The 16,760-nt window shown below is 39.1% G+C and overlaps 1 protein-coding gene across 2 annotated transcripts in view; it reads left to right on the forward strand.

The window, feature by feature from the left end:
• Window positions 1-16,760, forward strand: part of SEMA5A (semaphorin 5A) — a 1,729,347-nt gene that overhangs the window by 633,793 nt on the left and 1,078,794 nt on the right. For both annotated transcript variants that reach the window (XM_085606095.1, XM_085606096.1), the window contains one exon: window positions 14,680-14,779. In XM_085606095.1, coding sequence (XP_085462221.1) covers window positions 14,680-14,779 — 100 coding nt within the window. The remainder of the gene's footprint in view (window positions 1-14,679; window positions 14,780-16,760) is intronic.

Here is a 16,760-nt window from a genome sequence, read left to right on the forward strand (position 1 = left end):
TAGCGCGGCACCGATTGCAGCGCTTAGGCTCGAATTTGGTCTTCTTTCCACATATGTGCTATCAATGGCTGCGTGCTTAAGATGGTGTAATACACTGATAAATATCTCCTAGAATTTGCTACAGGTAGCACTGTACTGAGAAATATTTGTAAATATGAAGGAAAAAAGTGCTATTTTTAGGAATAATTTAAAGCATTATCAATGTTTGGATTAGATATGGATGGGGTGGTGGTTCTTTGCAAAAGGGCTTTGAAAATTATAACTAAGAAAACAATCTATGGAGTTTCTCGTGAAAGAGATATTAAAATGTGTTCAGAGAATAGAAACATTGATTGTATTGTGGGGAGCAGTATTGTCAAAAATCCCCAACCTTATGTTTTATGGAATCTTAAACATGGAGTGCGCAGGGTGATTTTGCTACTGAGATTGAATTTACTCCCCCTAAGAATTGTAACAGGAACTTGGGAGGGTATTCCTAGATATGAAAGGTATTGTCATTTATGTAATTCCTGTATACAAGATTTAATTCATGTTTTATTTGTTTGTCCCACATTACAATCAATATGTCGTAGATATTTAAGGAATTATTTTTTAAAGTATAGTATCGCTACAGCAGAAGAGGCCCGAAATTGTCTGCTGTCCCCCCATCTAAACTGATGTATTTTAAATGTTTTTGATTTTTAAAAAATTTTTTAAACATATATTAAGGTCGTAACGATCTTCCTAATACGTATGTACAGAGCATTTGCAATTTTTCTTCACCTTTCAGTTTTTATGGCCGATTTATTATGTTTACAATTTAGCATGTGCACTTTTACAAATCTTTTCAGCTGCTAGTTACTAGCTAGTAAGGATTTTCTTAATACGTATGTATAGAGCACTTGCACCTTTTCTTGACCTTCCAGTCTTTATAACCAATTTATTATGTTTACAATTAAGCATGTGCACTTTTTCAAACCTTTTCCGCTGCTAGTTACTCATTTTTAGGATCCCAAGCACTTTACTAAATTTGTTCTGCTGCTAAATTATTATGTATTAGCCGGTTTTTGCCCGATTTACTAGGTTTGGAATTAAGCATGGGCACTATTATAAAAAAAATAATCTTTTTTCTTTTCTCTTCTAGTTACTTATCCTCTAGGATCTTAAGCACCTTACTAAATCCTTGTTTTGCTGCTAAACTATTGTGTACTTCATACTAAAAAAAGGCGAGTTTATGGTATTGAACTACTTTGTACTGTTATTATGCTGCCGGTTATACAGTACAGTTTAGTGAATAGATACATTATCTCTTTACATGGTTATTTCGTCCATGATCTAGTACTGTATAGCAAATTTTAAATCTCTGTATTTTATAATAAATTTTAATGCTGAATATTTTAGGATAGTATTAGGTTAGAAATTTGTATAAATCCGTAAGAATTCATGTATGACAATATGATTACTTAAGGTTCATCCCTTCTTGCACTGGAAAACCTCAAGACCGACTGTTATGTTCATCCGTGTTTTTAGTTGAAATGACAATATGAATTTACATTGGTAACTTTTGTGGAATGAAATGTGTTTTTAAGATGTATTTTATGTGGAATTCTGCGGAATTCCAAATAATAATAAAAAATAAAATTGAATTGAATTGACTTATAAAAGTATTTTCTTAGACAGGGATATGTATGTTCCGTGTTGTATCTTTTTATGCCCTCCTGCAATTTGTCTGTTTTTCATTATTATTAAATTCCTCAAAATCTTTAATAGTTAATGATACTTTTTCCAAGAGTGTCTTACAGTTGGGAATAGAGGACGCTGAACTAATTTTCTTCTCTAATTCTTCAATTTCTTTGAGTAATATCTAAATATGCTTCAGAACCATCCATGTTCCTGAGCATTTGTTTGCTGAAAATCTGAAGCCTATTTTGAAATCTTCATCCTCAGGGAAGATTATTGGAATATTTATAATTTGAAGACCTATCGGAATTATATTTGAATTCAGTCAGATAGAAATGTAGCATGTAGCTCTGTTCTTACTAGTTTCTTTTGTAACCTTTCAAGGTGTGCAAAGTCCGTCTCATTTAGTTGTTGAGGTTGTGGGCCCATACTTCCTCGAAGAGAAGGACCACTACTAATCTTTGACAAATATTCATCTGAGTAGGATAAGGTTTCGGCCTCAGGCATAAGGAAGGCTGAAAAAATCTTTGAAAGGAAACACTTTATAAAAGTGGGATGGATAGAACAGAATAAACCACTGTTATTTAGAAAAAGTGGCCCAAAAACAGATATACATCTGTGCATAAATGTGATAGGTAATTGGGCAACCCAGTCGACCCTTGTGGGCTTGGGTAGAAAAGCTTTCTGGTAAAGCTGCCTAAAAGGGATTTATTAAAGAAGAAAATTGAAGAAATTCAAAAACTATTTCTCTAAAGTGATAACTGATAACACTAGAAAGAGTAAATCAAAACATTATTTGCATTTGAATTGGTAAATTAATTACAGCAATCGGGTTATAGGTGATTCAAAAATATATATCAAAGAGTTGTAAAATATTGCATATGTCATAGAGTACACAGGACTAATATACATGGGTGCAAAGAAATACAGTGACAAAAACTGAAATCACATTGACAACAGAACATTTATACATTAAATACACAAAAAATATCTTAGTTCTTAATGTGGACAGCTGTGCTGCTGAAAGGACTGCCACTATGCCGGGCTGCTGCTCTGAAAGACTGCTGCCCTGCTATGTTGACCTGCTGCCTTCTACCCTGTTGCCTGGGTGAGAAGGGCTGGACCTGCATCTGTTGAAGCCAGGAACTTGAAGTGACTCCAAGGGCTAGTTGACTGGCATCCGGACATGAGCCTCAGGGACAGAAGACTCCAACAACCATGAACCCAGCATCTGGACTCTGCCATCTGTGAGTCTACCCTTCCAAGGATCCAGGACTGGAGTGACACCACTTGGAAGTGGTCCTAAGGTGTTCTGCCAGCCTTTGTGTATACACCAGAAAGGACACATCTCCTCTGCTGCATGGTGTATGCCCAAGCAGAAATGATGTATTGCTGCTGTGTGGATCATAACTGTAGCAAAGACCATCGCCTCATTGGAACTGCTGCTGCTCGGTCCATCCTTGGCGCAGCCCTTACACCCCTCGTCGATGACGGCCTTGATGACGATGCCAGACTCCGCATCGCAGCCTCACAGTTCCTCAGAACCGACACATTGCCTTGACTGTGCGAAGTACTCCACATCAGACGATGCAGGACTTAACACTGCAGCCTCACCAAATCGTGGAACTGACACCGCTTCGGCTGCATAGCACATCTTCGATGCGGACCCTCGCAAAACTCCGCAAACCAGGATTTAGGGTAGTCTGATCAGCAGGCGTAACCAGGTCCCTGTAGCCGGCCCGTGCTCCATTGCGGTCAGCCTGAACTTGTTACTTTGTCACAACGCGACCAAATATCCAGATTTTGCCACAATTTTTTTACTAAATCCTTTAAACCTGCATATCTGCGATTCTAGTAATTGGATTTTTGTTGTTTTGGTTTTATCTATTAAAAATTACTCTATTCTTCTACACTGGTGTGGGATTCTCTTGGGGTGTGTTTTCATTGTTACTCTTTGAAGGGTTGCAGCAATACACATTGCCTCTGAGTTAAGCCTGACTGCTCTGTGGCAAGCTTTCGAGGGATGAGCACATGTAAATTTAGGGAAGCTTGTGACTTCAACCTGAGAATTGTTTGAGACAGGTTTGCCCCCATATATATATATATATATATATACATATATATATATATGTGTATATATATATATATATATATATATATATATATAACAAGATTCGTCTCCAACTTCCACGTCTCCTCGGAAAGACGAACACAGACCCAAAATCAGTGCAGAAGTTTTTATTTCATATCACCCAGCACTGCCGCCATTACGCGTTTCGGCCTGCAAAGAGGCCTTGATCACGATATATCACGATATATATATATATATATATATATATATATGTGTATATATATATATATATATATATATATATATATATATATATATATATATATATATATATATATATATATATATATATATATATATATATACATATATATATTCACTGAAAAAACCATAGGTTTCACAAATGTTATAGTTAGCTGGAAATTTTACTGATAAAAAACCAATGAAATTCCCCCGTTATAGTTACTGTAGGCAACTATAACTCACGCGACCGCAATCCTCTGCTGATGCTAATACTGTATTTAGACACTTATTTGCCCATGTCTTCTTCCATTAAATTTTAGCTATACATATATTACAATTTTTTTTTTTTCATAAAGACACATATGTCATCAGCAGAGGATTACGGTCGCGTGAGTTATAGTTGCCTACAGTAACTATAACGGGGGAATTTCATTGGTTTTTTATCAGTAAAATTTCCAGCTAACTATAACATGTGTGAAACCTATGGTTTTTTCAGTGAATTAGCAAGGTTTTTTAAATGCTAATTCCTAACTATAACGTGTGTGAAACCTATGGTTTTTTCAGTGAATTTGTACGGTTTTTTAAATGCTAAGTTACTTTACGCCATTCGTGGCGTGCGCACCCACTTAACGCAGTTCGTTCCGTGCGCGCACGGTGCGCTTTGCGCACCGTGCGCGCACAGTGAGCACGCGGTGCGCTTCGCGCACCGCGCGCCCACTTTACGCAGTTAGTGCCGTACACGCAAGGTGGGCACGTTACGCACCGTGCGCACATGGAGGACATATTATGCGCTTCCTTGTGATAGGTAATCTGTTAAATTTAATTTGTAAGTGATGACAATAATATGCCATGCACAGAGAGTGGTTTTTTTTTTTTTTTTTTAAATATTTTTTAGCGTAAGCGCACGGTACGCGTACGGTAAGCGTAATCGGCGAAATTTTCAAAAAATAAAAATTTACCGTTTTTGGCCTTGGGGGATCTTTGAGGACTCAACTAACATGGCTATGTGCATGGGCGCTGTCTAAACAGCCCCTTTATATGTTTTTTGCCTTTGTTTACAGCCCCTCCCTCACAGTGCGAGAGAGAAAATGGCGGCCGCCGCTTCCTGGTTTCGACCGATTCGAATGTTTACTTAGATGTAACAGCCAATCAGAATCGCGCTCGCGCACGTCACCGTACGCGTACGGTAAGCGTACCGTAAGCGCACCGTAAGCTGGCTCAGATATATATATATTGATTTAAAGGCTATTTTCTCAGAATCTACTGAACAGATTTACACCAAACCAACAAAAGGCACTTCCTTGACCTGAGGACTACCTCTCTGCCAAATTTCAAGTAATTCTGTTCAGCCGTTCGGGCTGTAGCTGTGTCGAAAGGTCCTATGGAAAAATGCATGGGAAAAACGCGTTTTGGGACCCCCCTTTTATCTCAGCCCCCGCTTGACGAATCCCCCCGAGACTTTCAGGGTAGGAGCGGAGCGTAGCGCCCCACCTATTTTGAAAAATTTGCGAGGATTCGTCAACCGGCGCCAAAGTTATTCAAAATAGAATGTTGAGGATTTCCTATGGAAACGTGGTCCTAACTATAACTACCTACTGGCGACCGCCAGTAGGTAATATATATATATATATATATATATATATATATATATATTCACTGAAAAAACCATAGGTTTCACACATGTTATAGTTAGCTGGACATTTCACTCGTGAAAAACCATTGAAATTCCCCCGTTATAGTTAGTGCAGGCAACTATAACTCACGCGACCGCAATCCTCTGCTGATGCTGATACTGTATTTAGACACTTATTTGCCCATGTCTTCTTCCATTAAATTTTAGCTATACATACATTACAAATATTTTTTTTTCATAAAGACACATATGTCATCAGCAGAGTATTGCGGTCGCGTGAGTTATAGTTGCCTGCACTAACTATAACGGGGGAATATCAATGGTTTTTCACGAGTGAAATGTCCAGCTAACTATAACATGTGTGAAACCTATGGTTTTTTCAGTGAATTTGCAAGGTTTTTTAAATGCTAATTCCTAACTATAACGTGTGTGAAACCTATGGTTTATTCAGTGAATTTGTACGTTTTTTTAAATGCTAAGTTACTTTACTCCGTTCGTGGCGTGCGCGCCCACTTGACGCAGTTCGTTCTGTGCGCGCACGGTGCGCTTCGCGCACCGTGCGCGCACAGTGAGCACGCGGTGCGCTTTGCGCCACGCGCGCCCTCTTTACGCAGTTAGTGCCGTGCACGCACGGTGGGCACGCGGTGTGCTACGCACACCGCGTGCCCACGTTACGCTGGATGGCCCATGTACGCACGATGCGCTTCGCGCACCGTCCGCACACGGAGGTCATATAATGCGCTTCGTTGTGAAAGGTTATCTATTAAATGTTCAAATGGTCGTTATGCCATGCGCAAAAGGTGCCGTACGGGCACCTTTTGCACACGGGGGGGGGGAAAGGTGTATATATTTTTTTTTATTTTTTTTTGACCGTACGCGTACGGTAAGCGCATTCGGCCTTTTTAAAAAAAAAAAAAAATTTGAATTTTTTGCTTTGGGGGTTCTTTTGGGGCCCCCTAAACAAGGCTAGGGGGTTAGGATCAGTCTAGCCTGCCCCTTTTCATGTTATCCAACTTTGTTTTTCCTCCCCCCCTCAGAGTGCGAGAGAGAAAATGGCGGCCAACACTTCCTGGTTTCGACCGATTCGAATGTTTACTAAGATCTAACAGCCAATCAGAATCGCGCTCGCGCACGGCACCGTACGCGTACGGTAAGCTTACCGTAAGCGCACGGTAAGCGCACGGTAAGCTGCCACAGATATATATATTGATTTAAATGCTATTTTCTCAGGAACTACTGAACAGATTTACACCAGACCTACAAAAGGCACTTCCTTGACCTGTAGACTACGTCTCTGCCAAATTTCAAGTAACTCTGTTCAGCCGTTCGGGCTGTAGCTGTGTCTAAAGTTCCTATGGAAAAATGCATGGGGAAAATGCGTTTTAGGACCCCCCTTTTTTCTCAGCCCCCGCTTGACGAATCCCCCCGAGACTTTCAGAGTAGGAGCGGAGCGTAGCGCCCCATTAGTTTTGAAAACTTCGCGAGGATTCGTCGACCGGCGCCAAAGTTATTCCAAATAGAATATTGCGGATTTCCTATGGAAACAGGGTCCTAACTATAACTATCTACTGGCGACCGCCAGTAGATAATATATATGTGTGTGTGTGTAAACCCACAGTTACTTATATATATATATATATTTACCTTCACAATGTTGTGGTACTCAATTTAAAAATACTTTTTTGGTGCCGTGCTTGACGAATCTCCACGAATCCTATTAAAGAAGGGCTACTTTTTTACTAGGTGGAGGACAGAAAGTGTTGGGGTGATCCGTCAAGTGGGGGTCAAGAGAACGGGGGGGGGGGGTCCGAAAAAACACTTTCTTTTTTCATTTTTCCATGGGAATTTAGACACAGTAACAGCACAAACCGCTGAACTGATTTACATCAAATTTGGCAGAATGCTAGATCTTGGTCCAGAAAGAGTGTTTTTTGTGATCTGGTGTAATCTGTTAAATAATTTCTGTGCAATTAAAGCTCAAAACTTGGTATATTTCACACTGCAGAGGATTTGTGGATCCAATATACTCTCTTAGACAGATCTGATTGGCTGCCACAACATCAACAATGGTTTGTCAGCAGCCATCTTAGGACTCAGGACTTAGCACCAAGTCCTAAAAAAAAGGTGAAAAAGAGACGTAGGGGGCAGGGTAGGGGTACCCTGACTCCTTTGACCTGGTGGAGGGACCCGCCCTGGGGACAAAAACATTTTTTGGTAATTGCCACAAATTTGCAAGAGATCTGCGATTCTGTAGCAAAATTTAAAAAAAGGTGCAGGCTACCTTATGTTTTTTTCAACCCCCCAAACTGGGCCAGGGCCCAGGGGTGGTGCAAGTTGTTTTTTGGGGAAGGGGTGAATGGCTCCCCTTCCCACAGCCTTATTATCCCCCAGGGGCTGAAATGCATAAATAAAGGGGAGCGGGACCGCACAGCAACCCTTCCCGAGCCTCTAAAGCCCCTGGGACACCATTCCCTTGGGCCGTAGAGTAATTAAAAGGGGAGACGACCACACAGTCCCCTCCTTCCAGAGCCTTCAAAAAAGGCCCAGTCGACCACATTCCCTAGCGCCAGCTCCAGTATTCTTTCCTGGGGAATCCACTCCCAACACAGAGTAGTTTACCTGCCTTCACTGATGCAGGCAGAGAAACATATGCTTGCTCCTGCCTGTCAACGTGGCAACGTGGGCCTGGCTGTGCATGATGGGGGTTGGCTTTACGTATGGTAACAATATATTATTTTAAATTTAAAAAAATCCTGGAAATACACACAAAAAAACAAAGGTCATTATAACTTGTGCCCTCGCCATGCACTGCTTATTACCCCACATATTACATATCTCATTCCAACTTCTATGACATCATTGATAATATCACTGCAACATTTACAATAAAATTATTATTGAGAAAATTGTGAAGGCGGAGGAGCAATTTAGAGTTATCAGAGCTACATATAACTGGTGAATTTCTGTAGATTTGTTCGCTTAGAACCTTATGTTGTCACTGAATTTCTTACCTAACTATTATGGTATTTTAACCTTTGTTTTTTTCATTGAATATATAGACTGTGAGCATTGCTGTCATGTGATTTTGTGAGTTTTTACTTTAACATTTTCTATTATTCATTGTTCCTATATGTACCTTACACACCACTAAAATGTACACACCTCTTTTTTGCACTAAGGCAAAGTTTAAAATGAAGCATTATTAATAAATGTTATGCATGCACGCATGTCTTGGATCAATGCTTGCAGTGGACGGTTTTACTGAAAGATTCCTTTACATCATGCAGTTTCTGACCCTCTCCTTTGTTAATCAAGGATGGAGGGTGACCCACATTTCCAATATACACAAAAAACTACAGTACCTTTTGCCTGAATCTAAAATACTGTAAATGAAAACATTGATTTTTACCAGTTTCGTCTGTCTTGGCTCGGAAGTTTTTGCTTCTCTGCAGGAGCAAACAAGGTAAATTGATCTCAGCGATATGTGTTGGCGGTTTATGCCACTGCAGACTGCGCAGCCTTTCACCCGAAGCTGAAATAATGAGACAGCGTGTTATTTTTTTCACAGTGAGGTGCCTGAGAATTTCTTCATCGATCCGAACAGACGTATTTGCTGCAGTTATTACCTACTCGATTTCTATAAGACAGTCTCAAACATATTTTAAAAGGATGAACTCACAGCGAGAGCTGCAGCAGCTCGACAAACTAGAGCCCGCAACCAGAGGGCGTTCCTCGCGGGATTTGTGTCAACATTTTCACCTGTAACTTCTTCTAATTATGACAGCTGTTTGAAACCAATATACCGTAACATCCGCTGGACCTTTCTGGTTGTGGGGATATATAGGACTTGTAGGTTCACCAAGAACCCGACGAACCCAGAGCCAATAACCGAGCAGTGTCTTGCAATGGTTTTTTATTATGTACCGGGTATATAGCAATTGTTTTGGGAAAATATATACATGGACAAATCGGTATGAAAGACACCTATGTATTTCCAAAATTGGAACACAATATAGAGTTTAGAAACAGTAGATATTTGCACATTTAGGACATTGTGAGTACCCATACTAGCATGGGAATTGTAGGTCATTTTTCAAAATGACTTATTTTTTACATATTGTCTTTTATTTGCAAGGCAGAAATGCATTGAAAGTCAATAGGTAATAACAGTTGCTCTACAATTCTGTGTTACCCTAAGTCTCCCGATACAAATGGTACCTCACTTGTGTGGGTAGGCCTCGTGCCCGCTACAGGGAACGGCACAAAACGCATCCTTGGACACACCATATTTTCACAGTGAAAACGGACTTTTTTTTTGCAAAGTGCCTAGCTGTAGATTTTGAACTCTAGCTCTGCCGGCACCTAGGGGTACCTAGCAAACCTATACAGTTTTGAAAACTAGACACCCAGGGGAATCCAGGATGGGGTGACTTGACTGGCTCTCACCAGGTTCTGTTACCCAGAATCCCTTGCAAAAAACACATTTTCCTCTCATTTCTGTGGTGGAAAGTTATGGAATCTGTGTGGATCCACAAAATTCCACCCACCCCGCGTTCCTCAAAGTCTTCAGAGAAAAATTGCACCTCACTTGTGTGGGTAGGTCTAGTGCCTGCGACAGGAAACGGCCCAAAACGCAATGTGGACTCAGCACATTTTCACAGTGAAAACAGACCCTTATTTTGCAAAGTGCCTAGCACATTGCATCTTTTGACCTACTTATTGCCATTTCACTGAGGTCTCAGAAGCAAAGCAGGGTGGATTACTGTCACATTTCCTGAACATTCACGTCTCAGCATCATTCAAAGTAAGTACTTGAGCTCCAAGATCAATTAGATCACTGGATTTCTCTAGGATCTTTTGCTACTACTTTACTTATTACAGTTCCTATTTTTGCTCATGATTATTTAATAATCTAGTGTAACACATGAGGATAATCTGATTAAATATATTAGTTAGAACACATCACTTATAGTGATTTCTTTCTAAATTTGCAAAAGGAGACAATCACTCTGTTCCCTATGATCAGTAAAACTATAGCTGCAACAATAGAAATAAATGACCCTTATCAAAAGATTACATAATTGTAGACAAAATAACCTTAATTTGTCTAATGAATTGGGTGGGGGGTGACTGGAAAGCAACCATTCAAATGCCTCCTGATCAAATGTTTAACACAGGTCATTATTACCCCTCTCTTTTTGTCTTTACAATTTTACAGTAGGTAGGTTCAGGTATGCCCCATGCTTAGTTAACTTTTTGCAGGTTCAGAATCATTATTACATGGAAAATATCTGCAGTTATTGTGAATGTTCTTTGAGATCTACAGCAAGCGCCTGGATACCCTTGCGGGTGACAAGCTGCACTTTATAAATCCTGCTTAATTGATTAATTGATTGAGATCTTCTTTCTGACCACTTTAAGGTTAGTAGTTGCCTGTATAACATTAATAGCTCTAGGAGGCAACAACACTTAACCCGCTGGAGACTATATGATAATGTCCAGATAGCCATATCACAGTAAAACCTACATATACCAATGCTGCATCTCTGTCATCTCCCTAGACTATGTTTCTGATTCAAGATTGATTTTAATAATCCTCAATACGTAGTTCAGCAGCATCTCAAGTCTCCTGCATCATGGCACTGACAAATGTACTCCAATATCTTAAAACACTTGTCAATGATGTGTGTAATATAAGACATGCCAAATTCCAGGGCACACACAATAAACGTCAAATCTTGATGGTGGGAGCAGGCATACATATTTTAATGAAAATGTCAACTAGTTCCTGCCATTGTCACTCTTCAGTAGCTACTGAAAGCTTTTCATTTTTTTAGGAGACAACGGGGTACCCTCTTTGCGGCCCATTTCATTATCTTCACAGAAATGTTTTAATCTATTTCTAATTCCCCCTTTGTAATCAGTAAAGGGATAATACTCAAGCTCAGTATTGTTATATACCCCATTAAACCATTTTGTAATTTCTGGACTTTTTTGTACTTTGCACATCAATTTAACTTTTCTAGCACAGTAGAATGCAGTTTGTTTACTCACAGGTAGCGAAAAGTGATTCATATCTTATGTTCTTTACACTCAATATGTAGCACAATAAATCTTTTAACCTTGCCATTATAAAACTGCTTCCATCCACATAATCTTGGTTAGTTTGGTCCACGTCATTTTGGTTAGTTTGGTACAAACGATACAGTCTAGAAGTATTTTGAAGTTAATACTTGCAACTGAGGCATTTATTATTCTGTACTGAGTAACAGTTAACCTTAATCAGAATCTCAACTAGCACTTCTTTCAAATTAATTTTAATATTTGTCAGAGGTCTACATTTTACCATAATGGAAATATATTTTCAGTTCAGATTACAACCCATATGTAGGACCAATTATAAGTGTACCAGAAAACTGCCTGTTATTCTTCCACCAGAAATTAGCCAGCTTTACCTAATACTATCCAATGTTAAGAGAATGGGTAAAATGAATGTTTAATAATGGCTGCTGGTATACAGGTTTACATAAATCAGAAATTTATTCGAAAGTTCATTATATTTACAAGTAAAACTTTACTTAAATTAGAGTTGCCACATTTTAAAACAGGCTGTATTGTGAATGAAGTCACAGTAAGTTGTACAGCTCAACAAGATGTTGCTGGCATGGAAATGTTTTCTTTGATTTAATCAGATGAACCCATGACTTACAATAGGGTTCTCCAGCTCTGCGCCAAATCCTTCTTCTCTGAAATGGATCTTTGCCACTTTTTTCGAACGGAGCATCAATAAAAACATCTCAATCATCAATTTAGCGAGATTATTTATCAATAAGAGTTAAATTTATCATTCTGGTTTCTGTATTCAAAATAGTAAATCAGGTACATCCGTTGACAGAAATATCAAGAAAATCATAGTTAGAATCAACCAAGTAAATTTCAGTGTGTTCCATAAAGGAAATTAATCCCTATTCTACCCTAAACAGATTATAACCTACCAGAACCCATAAATGGTCCTTTTGGAAAAGAGCATGATTTAAAGGAGTATTGAAATTGAATCAGATTGAAGCTAAATTCCCCATGAAGATTAGTTCCAGAAACTCATCAGAGTCTCTTTTCTCAAATCAGCATCAGCAAACAGTCGCAGTAACAACTGTTCAAAGTTAAGCTAAGGAAATAGTCACACCAGTAGCCATAACCGTAAGGTAGCCATAACCGTAAGGGAAATAGACACCCACAATATAGTAGGTGACAGAGATCACCTTCAGCAGTAGCTCACAGCGAATAGGGTAAAGAGTGCTAAGGGAAAAAGGGATTGTCGCAAAAGTATGGTCTGGACCAGGCTGGACTTCACTGCCTTAATTCTAACTAGGAATATAACATATGTAACTATCCATGCTGGTGTTAGGTCATCTTAAGCTAGTGAGGAAAGATGGTCTGATGGTCTGCTGCTTCTTTCTTCATTCCCACGGTAAACGTACAAACTAGTTGCTAAACATTTGTGTGCGTTCGCTTCACTTTGAGTTCCCACGAGAACCCTGCAGTCTAAACTATTAGCTATTCAGTATTCCACTGCTAACAATTAACTTTTCTAGAGACATAAACATTTTAGTTGCAACCTTCGATATCAAGTCACGAGATTTACGTCTTCCTGTAAGCATTATTGTTTTAATAACCTATTCAGTATTTAGCATTGTGAATATGTGGCGGCTGGAAAACTAGCTAAATACGATGAAAACATGTAGCTTAGGAAAAGAAGAAATACATTTTTAAAGTCAGCACTTTCTACAGAAATGACATGTTTAAGTTTTTAAAGTGGGAATCATTTATCAAATCATATTGCATAGTTCAGCATTTCCTGAAGCATTTATTTATTAGATAAGAAAATTAACTGAAATGTGGAAAATAGAAGAGTCCTAGTCTGGCCTAGTGGTGTAATTGCATTAGGAATCAGTGCTTCTTGCAAAAATCATTGTACAGGTTAATTTTGCACATTTAAGGAAAGGCAATTTTTGTACATTTCATTCTATTAATCATCTTAGTGTTAATGTCTGGTGTAAATTATAGCATTTTTTTAAGCTAAGTTCTTCTACTCCATCAGTCTGTTTGATTGTCCTAAACAGGCCATATAGTGAATGAAGTCACAGTAGGTTTTACAACTAACCAAGATGTCATCAAGCAAAGAGGCATTCCAGAAGCCTTATTGCTGGCCATTGTTCATGAGCTATGATTGGTTGAAAGGACAAGAGTTTTACTATTCAATGCATGGTCCCTTTTAAGCTTACTTAGAAAAAATCTTTTATTTAATCTGATGTGTGTGGTTTAAATAACATCCTGACAGTAAGACCATTTTATTCGGTCTTTCTGGTGAAAATGTAACATCAGATAAAGACCTTATATTTCTCTTGTTAAAGCTACAAAGGCACTGGTAAGATTCTGGTCGGTCCAAGCCACTTGGTGGTTACTTTGTAAAACCAAACTTCATTCATGGGTTATTGCTTCTTAGAAGAGAGAATGTATAAAGTGCAAGGATGCGAAATTCAATTCCTTCAAATCTGGGACTTGCTAGTCTCCTACTTCGCTAGAGTGTGAACGGCTCAGTGAGTTAGTGAAGCAGAAGGGCTTGACTGATAATATGTTTCCAGTGTAATGCAATATGTATTTACTTTGCTGCTACGATGACGGGTGTTTGTTTGTGAACCACTTGTAGTCCTGCAGTGCTGAATGTGCCTGTTGAGAATGTGTCTTGAGTAGGCCTGCTGTGCATTGGCCTGCACTAGTTTAATGTCTGCCTGCCCAGGTCACTTCACCAAAAAGCCCATCTGTGAATATAGGTTGGTGTAGTAGCATCAATTTTACAGGGTGGCAGTCATCTATGAGACCCTGTGACTCGCATACATCGAGGCCATTCAAGTCTTCAACCAGTAGCTCTGCACTGATCCATCATGATGTGCTTACAACCACACAACACTAGAGCAGACATGCAGTGAAAGCAATACTGATGCATGTTGGCTAACTGTATCCATGTCAAAGGAAGATTAACTTATACACAACTTTTTTTTCGCATTACCTCTAGATATTTCCCCATGGTTATACGTCTTCCGAGCAGACAACGCAGTGGACTTCTCACAGTTAACATTTGACCCTGGGCAGAAGGAATTGGTCGCTGGAGCAAGGTGAGACTTTGATATGAAGAACTGTTTTTTGTGGTTTTGCTAAAGTGAATGTTGCTATAATCGTGTATATCATATGAGTTACTTTCTTAGCTTGTGAGAATCTTGTTGAGAGGTGGTTTTCTCCAGGCACGAAATGGAGCACACAGTTTGATAATTAAAGCCATTGTCATCAGTCTTCAAAATTGTGATACCATGTTGTGCCGTGGTATATTTATTTTCTACAACTTAATTATCATTTGGTAAAATGTTTCAAAAATTAGGTTGGTAACCCTAAGTCCAAAGAATCCTAATACACTGAATATATAATAACATAGCATTCTATGTCCAAGTACGCTCATAACGTTCTATACTTTATTCATGCATGGTCAATCATGCACTCTACTTACCCCATTAAAAAAAATATATCAGTAGTGCAGGCTACTGTGCTGCATTGAAGGCTTTTCAAAGATGAGCATAGCAGCACGACGCATCTTCTCGTTACTAATTGGTGAAACAGGAAATGGCTTAAATTGTTCAGTGACTACATCAGAATTTCAGTAAATGACAGTGGTGTGAAGGACATGGGTGTGAGACAATCCAAAGGATAGAACACCTACAAATCATCAAGGCAATGGAAATTGTCATTGGTAGAAGAAAATCAGAAGAACATACACTGCTGGAACTCACCACTCTCTTACATAATGTGGCACACTGGTGTGTTTCTCTTGAATGACTAAACCCCAAAAGATTCAAGAATCTTTAAGGGAATAGTGAACAGATGAGCTCAAATCCAGGTCAAAACTGTTATTGTGGTCCTTAATTATTATTTTTCTTATTTTTTACTGGGTATTAGAGCCATTGTTAATATTCACAAGGCCTACCACAAAATGTCTGGCGATAGTTTTCAAATCATGTCACATCCAGAAAGGGTATAAGGCACACACTCCTCTGGCAGGAACCTTCTTGTCCTGCATAATTTGAGTGCCTTTCGACCTGCGGTTGGGGGTTGGAGTTGCTTAAGTATTGCTATAGAAATCTACTTCTATGGAGACAGTCTTTATTTAGTCTCTTTTAGACAAATCTGAAAGTCTGATTCTTTAGAAGAACCTTTAGAAAATCACAGGGTGTCTCCAATCTTCATTTAAGTGATGTCCAGGCACCTCTCGATCTTAGTGAAATGTGGTCCATAAACAAGACCCAAAGCATAAGTAACTATAACGGCCACTACTGTCAACACAATTGACTACATCTCCTTTCAAAAGACTACCCCGACATCTCATTTCTTAGAGGTGGCCGCTTATAGGAGTGCACTTTATACCCTCTTTTACACACTCATTTTCCTCTCACATCAACTCACATCCATTCACTGTACAGCCTTTAGACATGCATCTCCAGTTTTTCTGAGTTCGGGCAAAAGCAGAGTATGCACCCACCTTTGTGTTCTGGAAGCAATCTTCATTGCTATGTTATGCTAAATTCTATGTATTACATGCCCAACAAGTGGTCCCAATGGAGTTTAGTGTAGCTGGGAACAAACTCATAGGATACCACAGTTATGTTGTGGGAAAACTTAAAGAATGTAGGCAGTAATTTACAGTTAAATAATTAGGCATTCAAACTGGCAGTTTAGCACAGGGCACATGCTTGGGTTCTTGACAACCATTCGCATGACTGAAGAAAATGATGCGTCCCTGGTAAACCTTTGGATTTCAAATAATATCAGCTCCACCATTGTAGAAATGTGCTTTACATATGGTAATAGATACAGTGCAGTCACAATATCACTGCAACAGGGCAATATAAAATACAGGACCATCGAGAGTATGACATTGATGAGAATCCATAGTGGTCCCAGATTAAGAGTTTCTTCGCAACCATAATGGTTGAGAGTTATCTTATGAGGTTGGTTTGCACCAGTTAAACCAGGAGAAATAAGATGTAATGCTTTTCCTTAAAATACTTATAAGATGATTTGTCCTAAAGGCACAGGGATGATGTTGCA

The sequence above is a fragment of the Triturus cristatus genome, chromosome 5_1, assembly GCF_964204655.1.
Source record: "Triturus cristatus chromosome 5_1, aTriCri1.1, whole genome shotgun sequence".
In the NCBI taxonomy this organism is placed as follows: domain Eukaryota; kingdom Metazoa; phylum Chordata; class Amphibia; order Caudata; family Salamandridae; genus Triturus; species Triturus cristatus.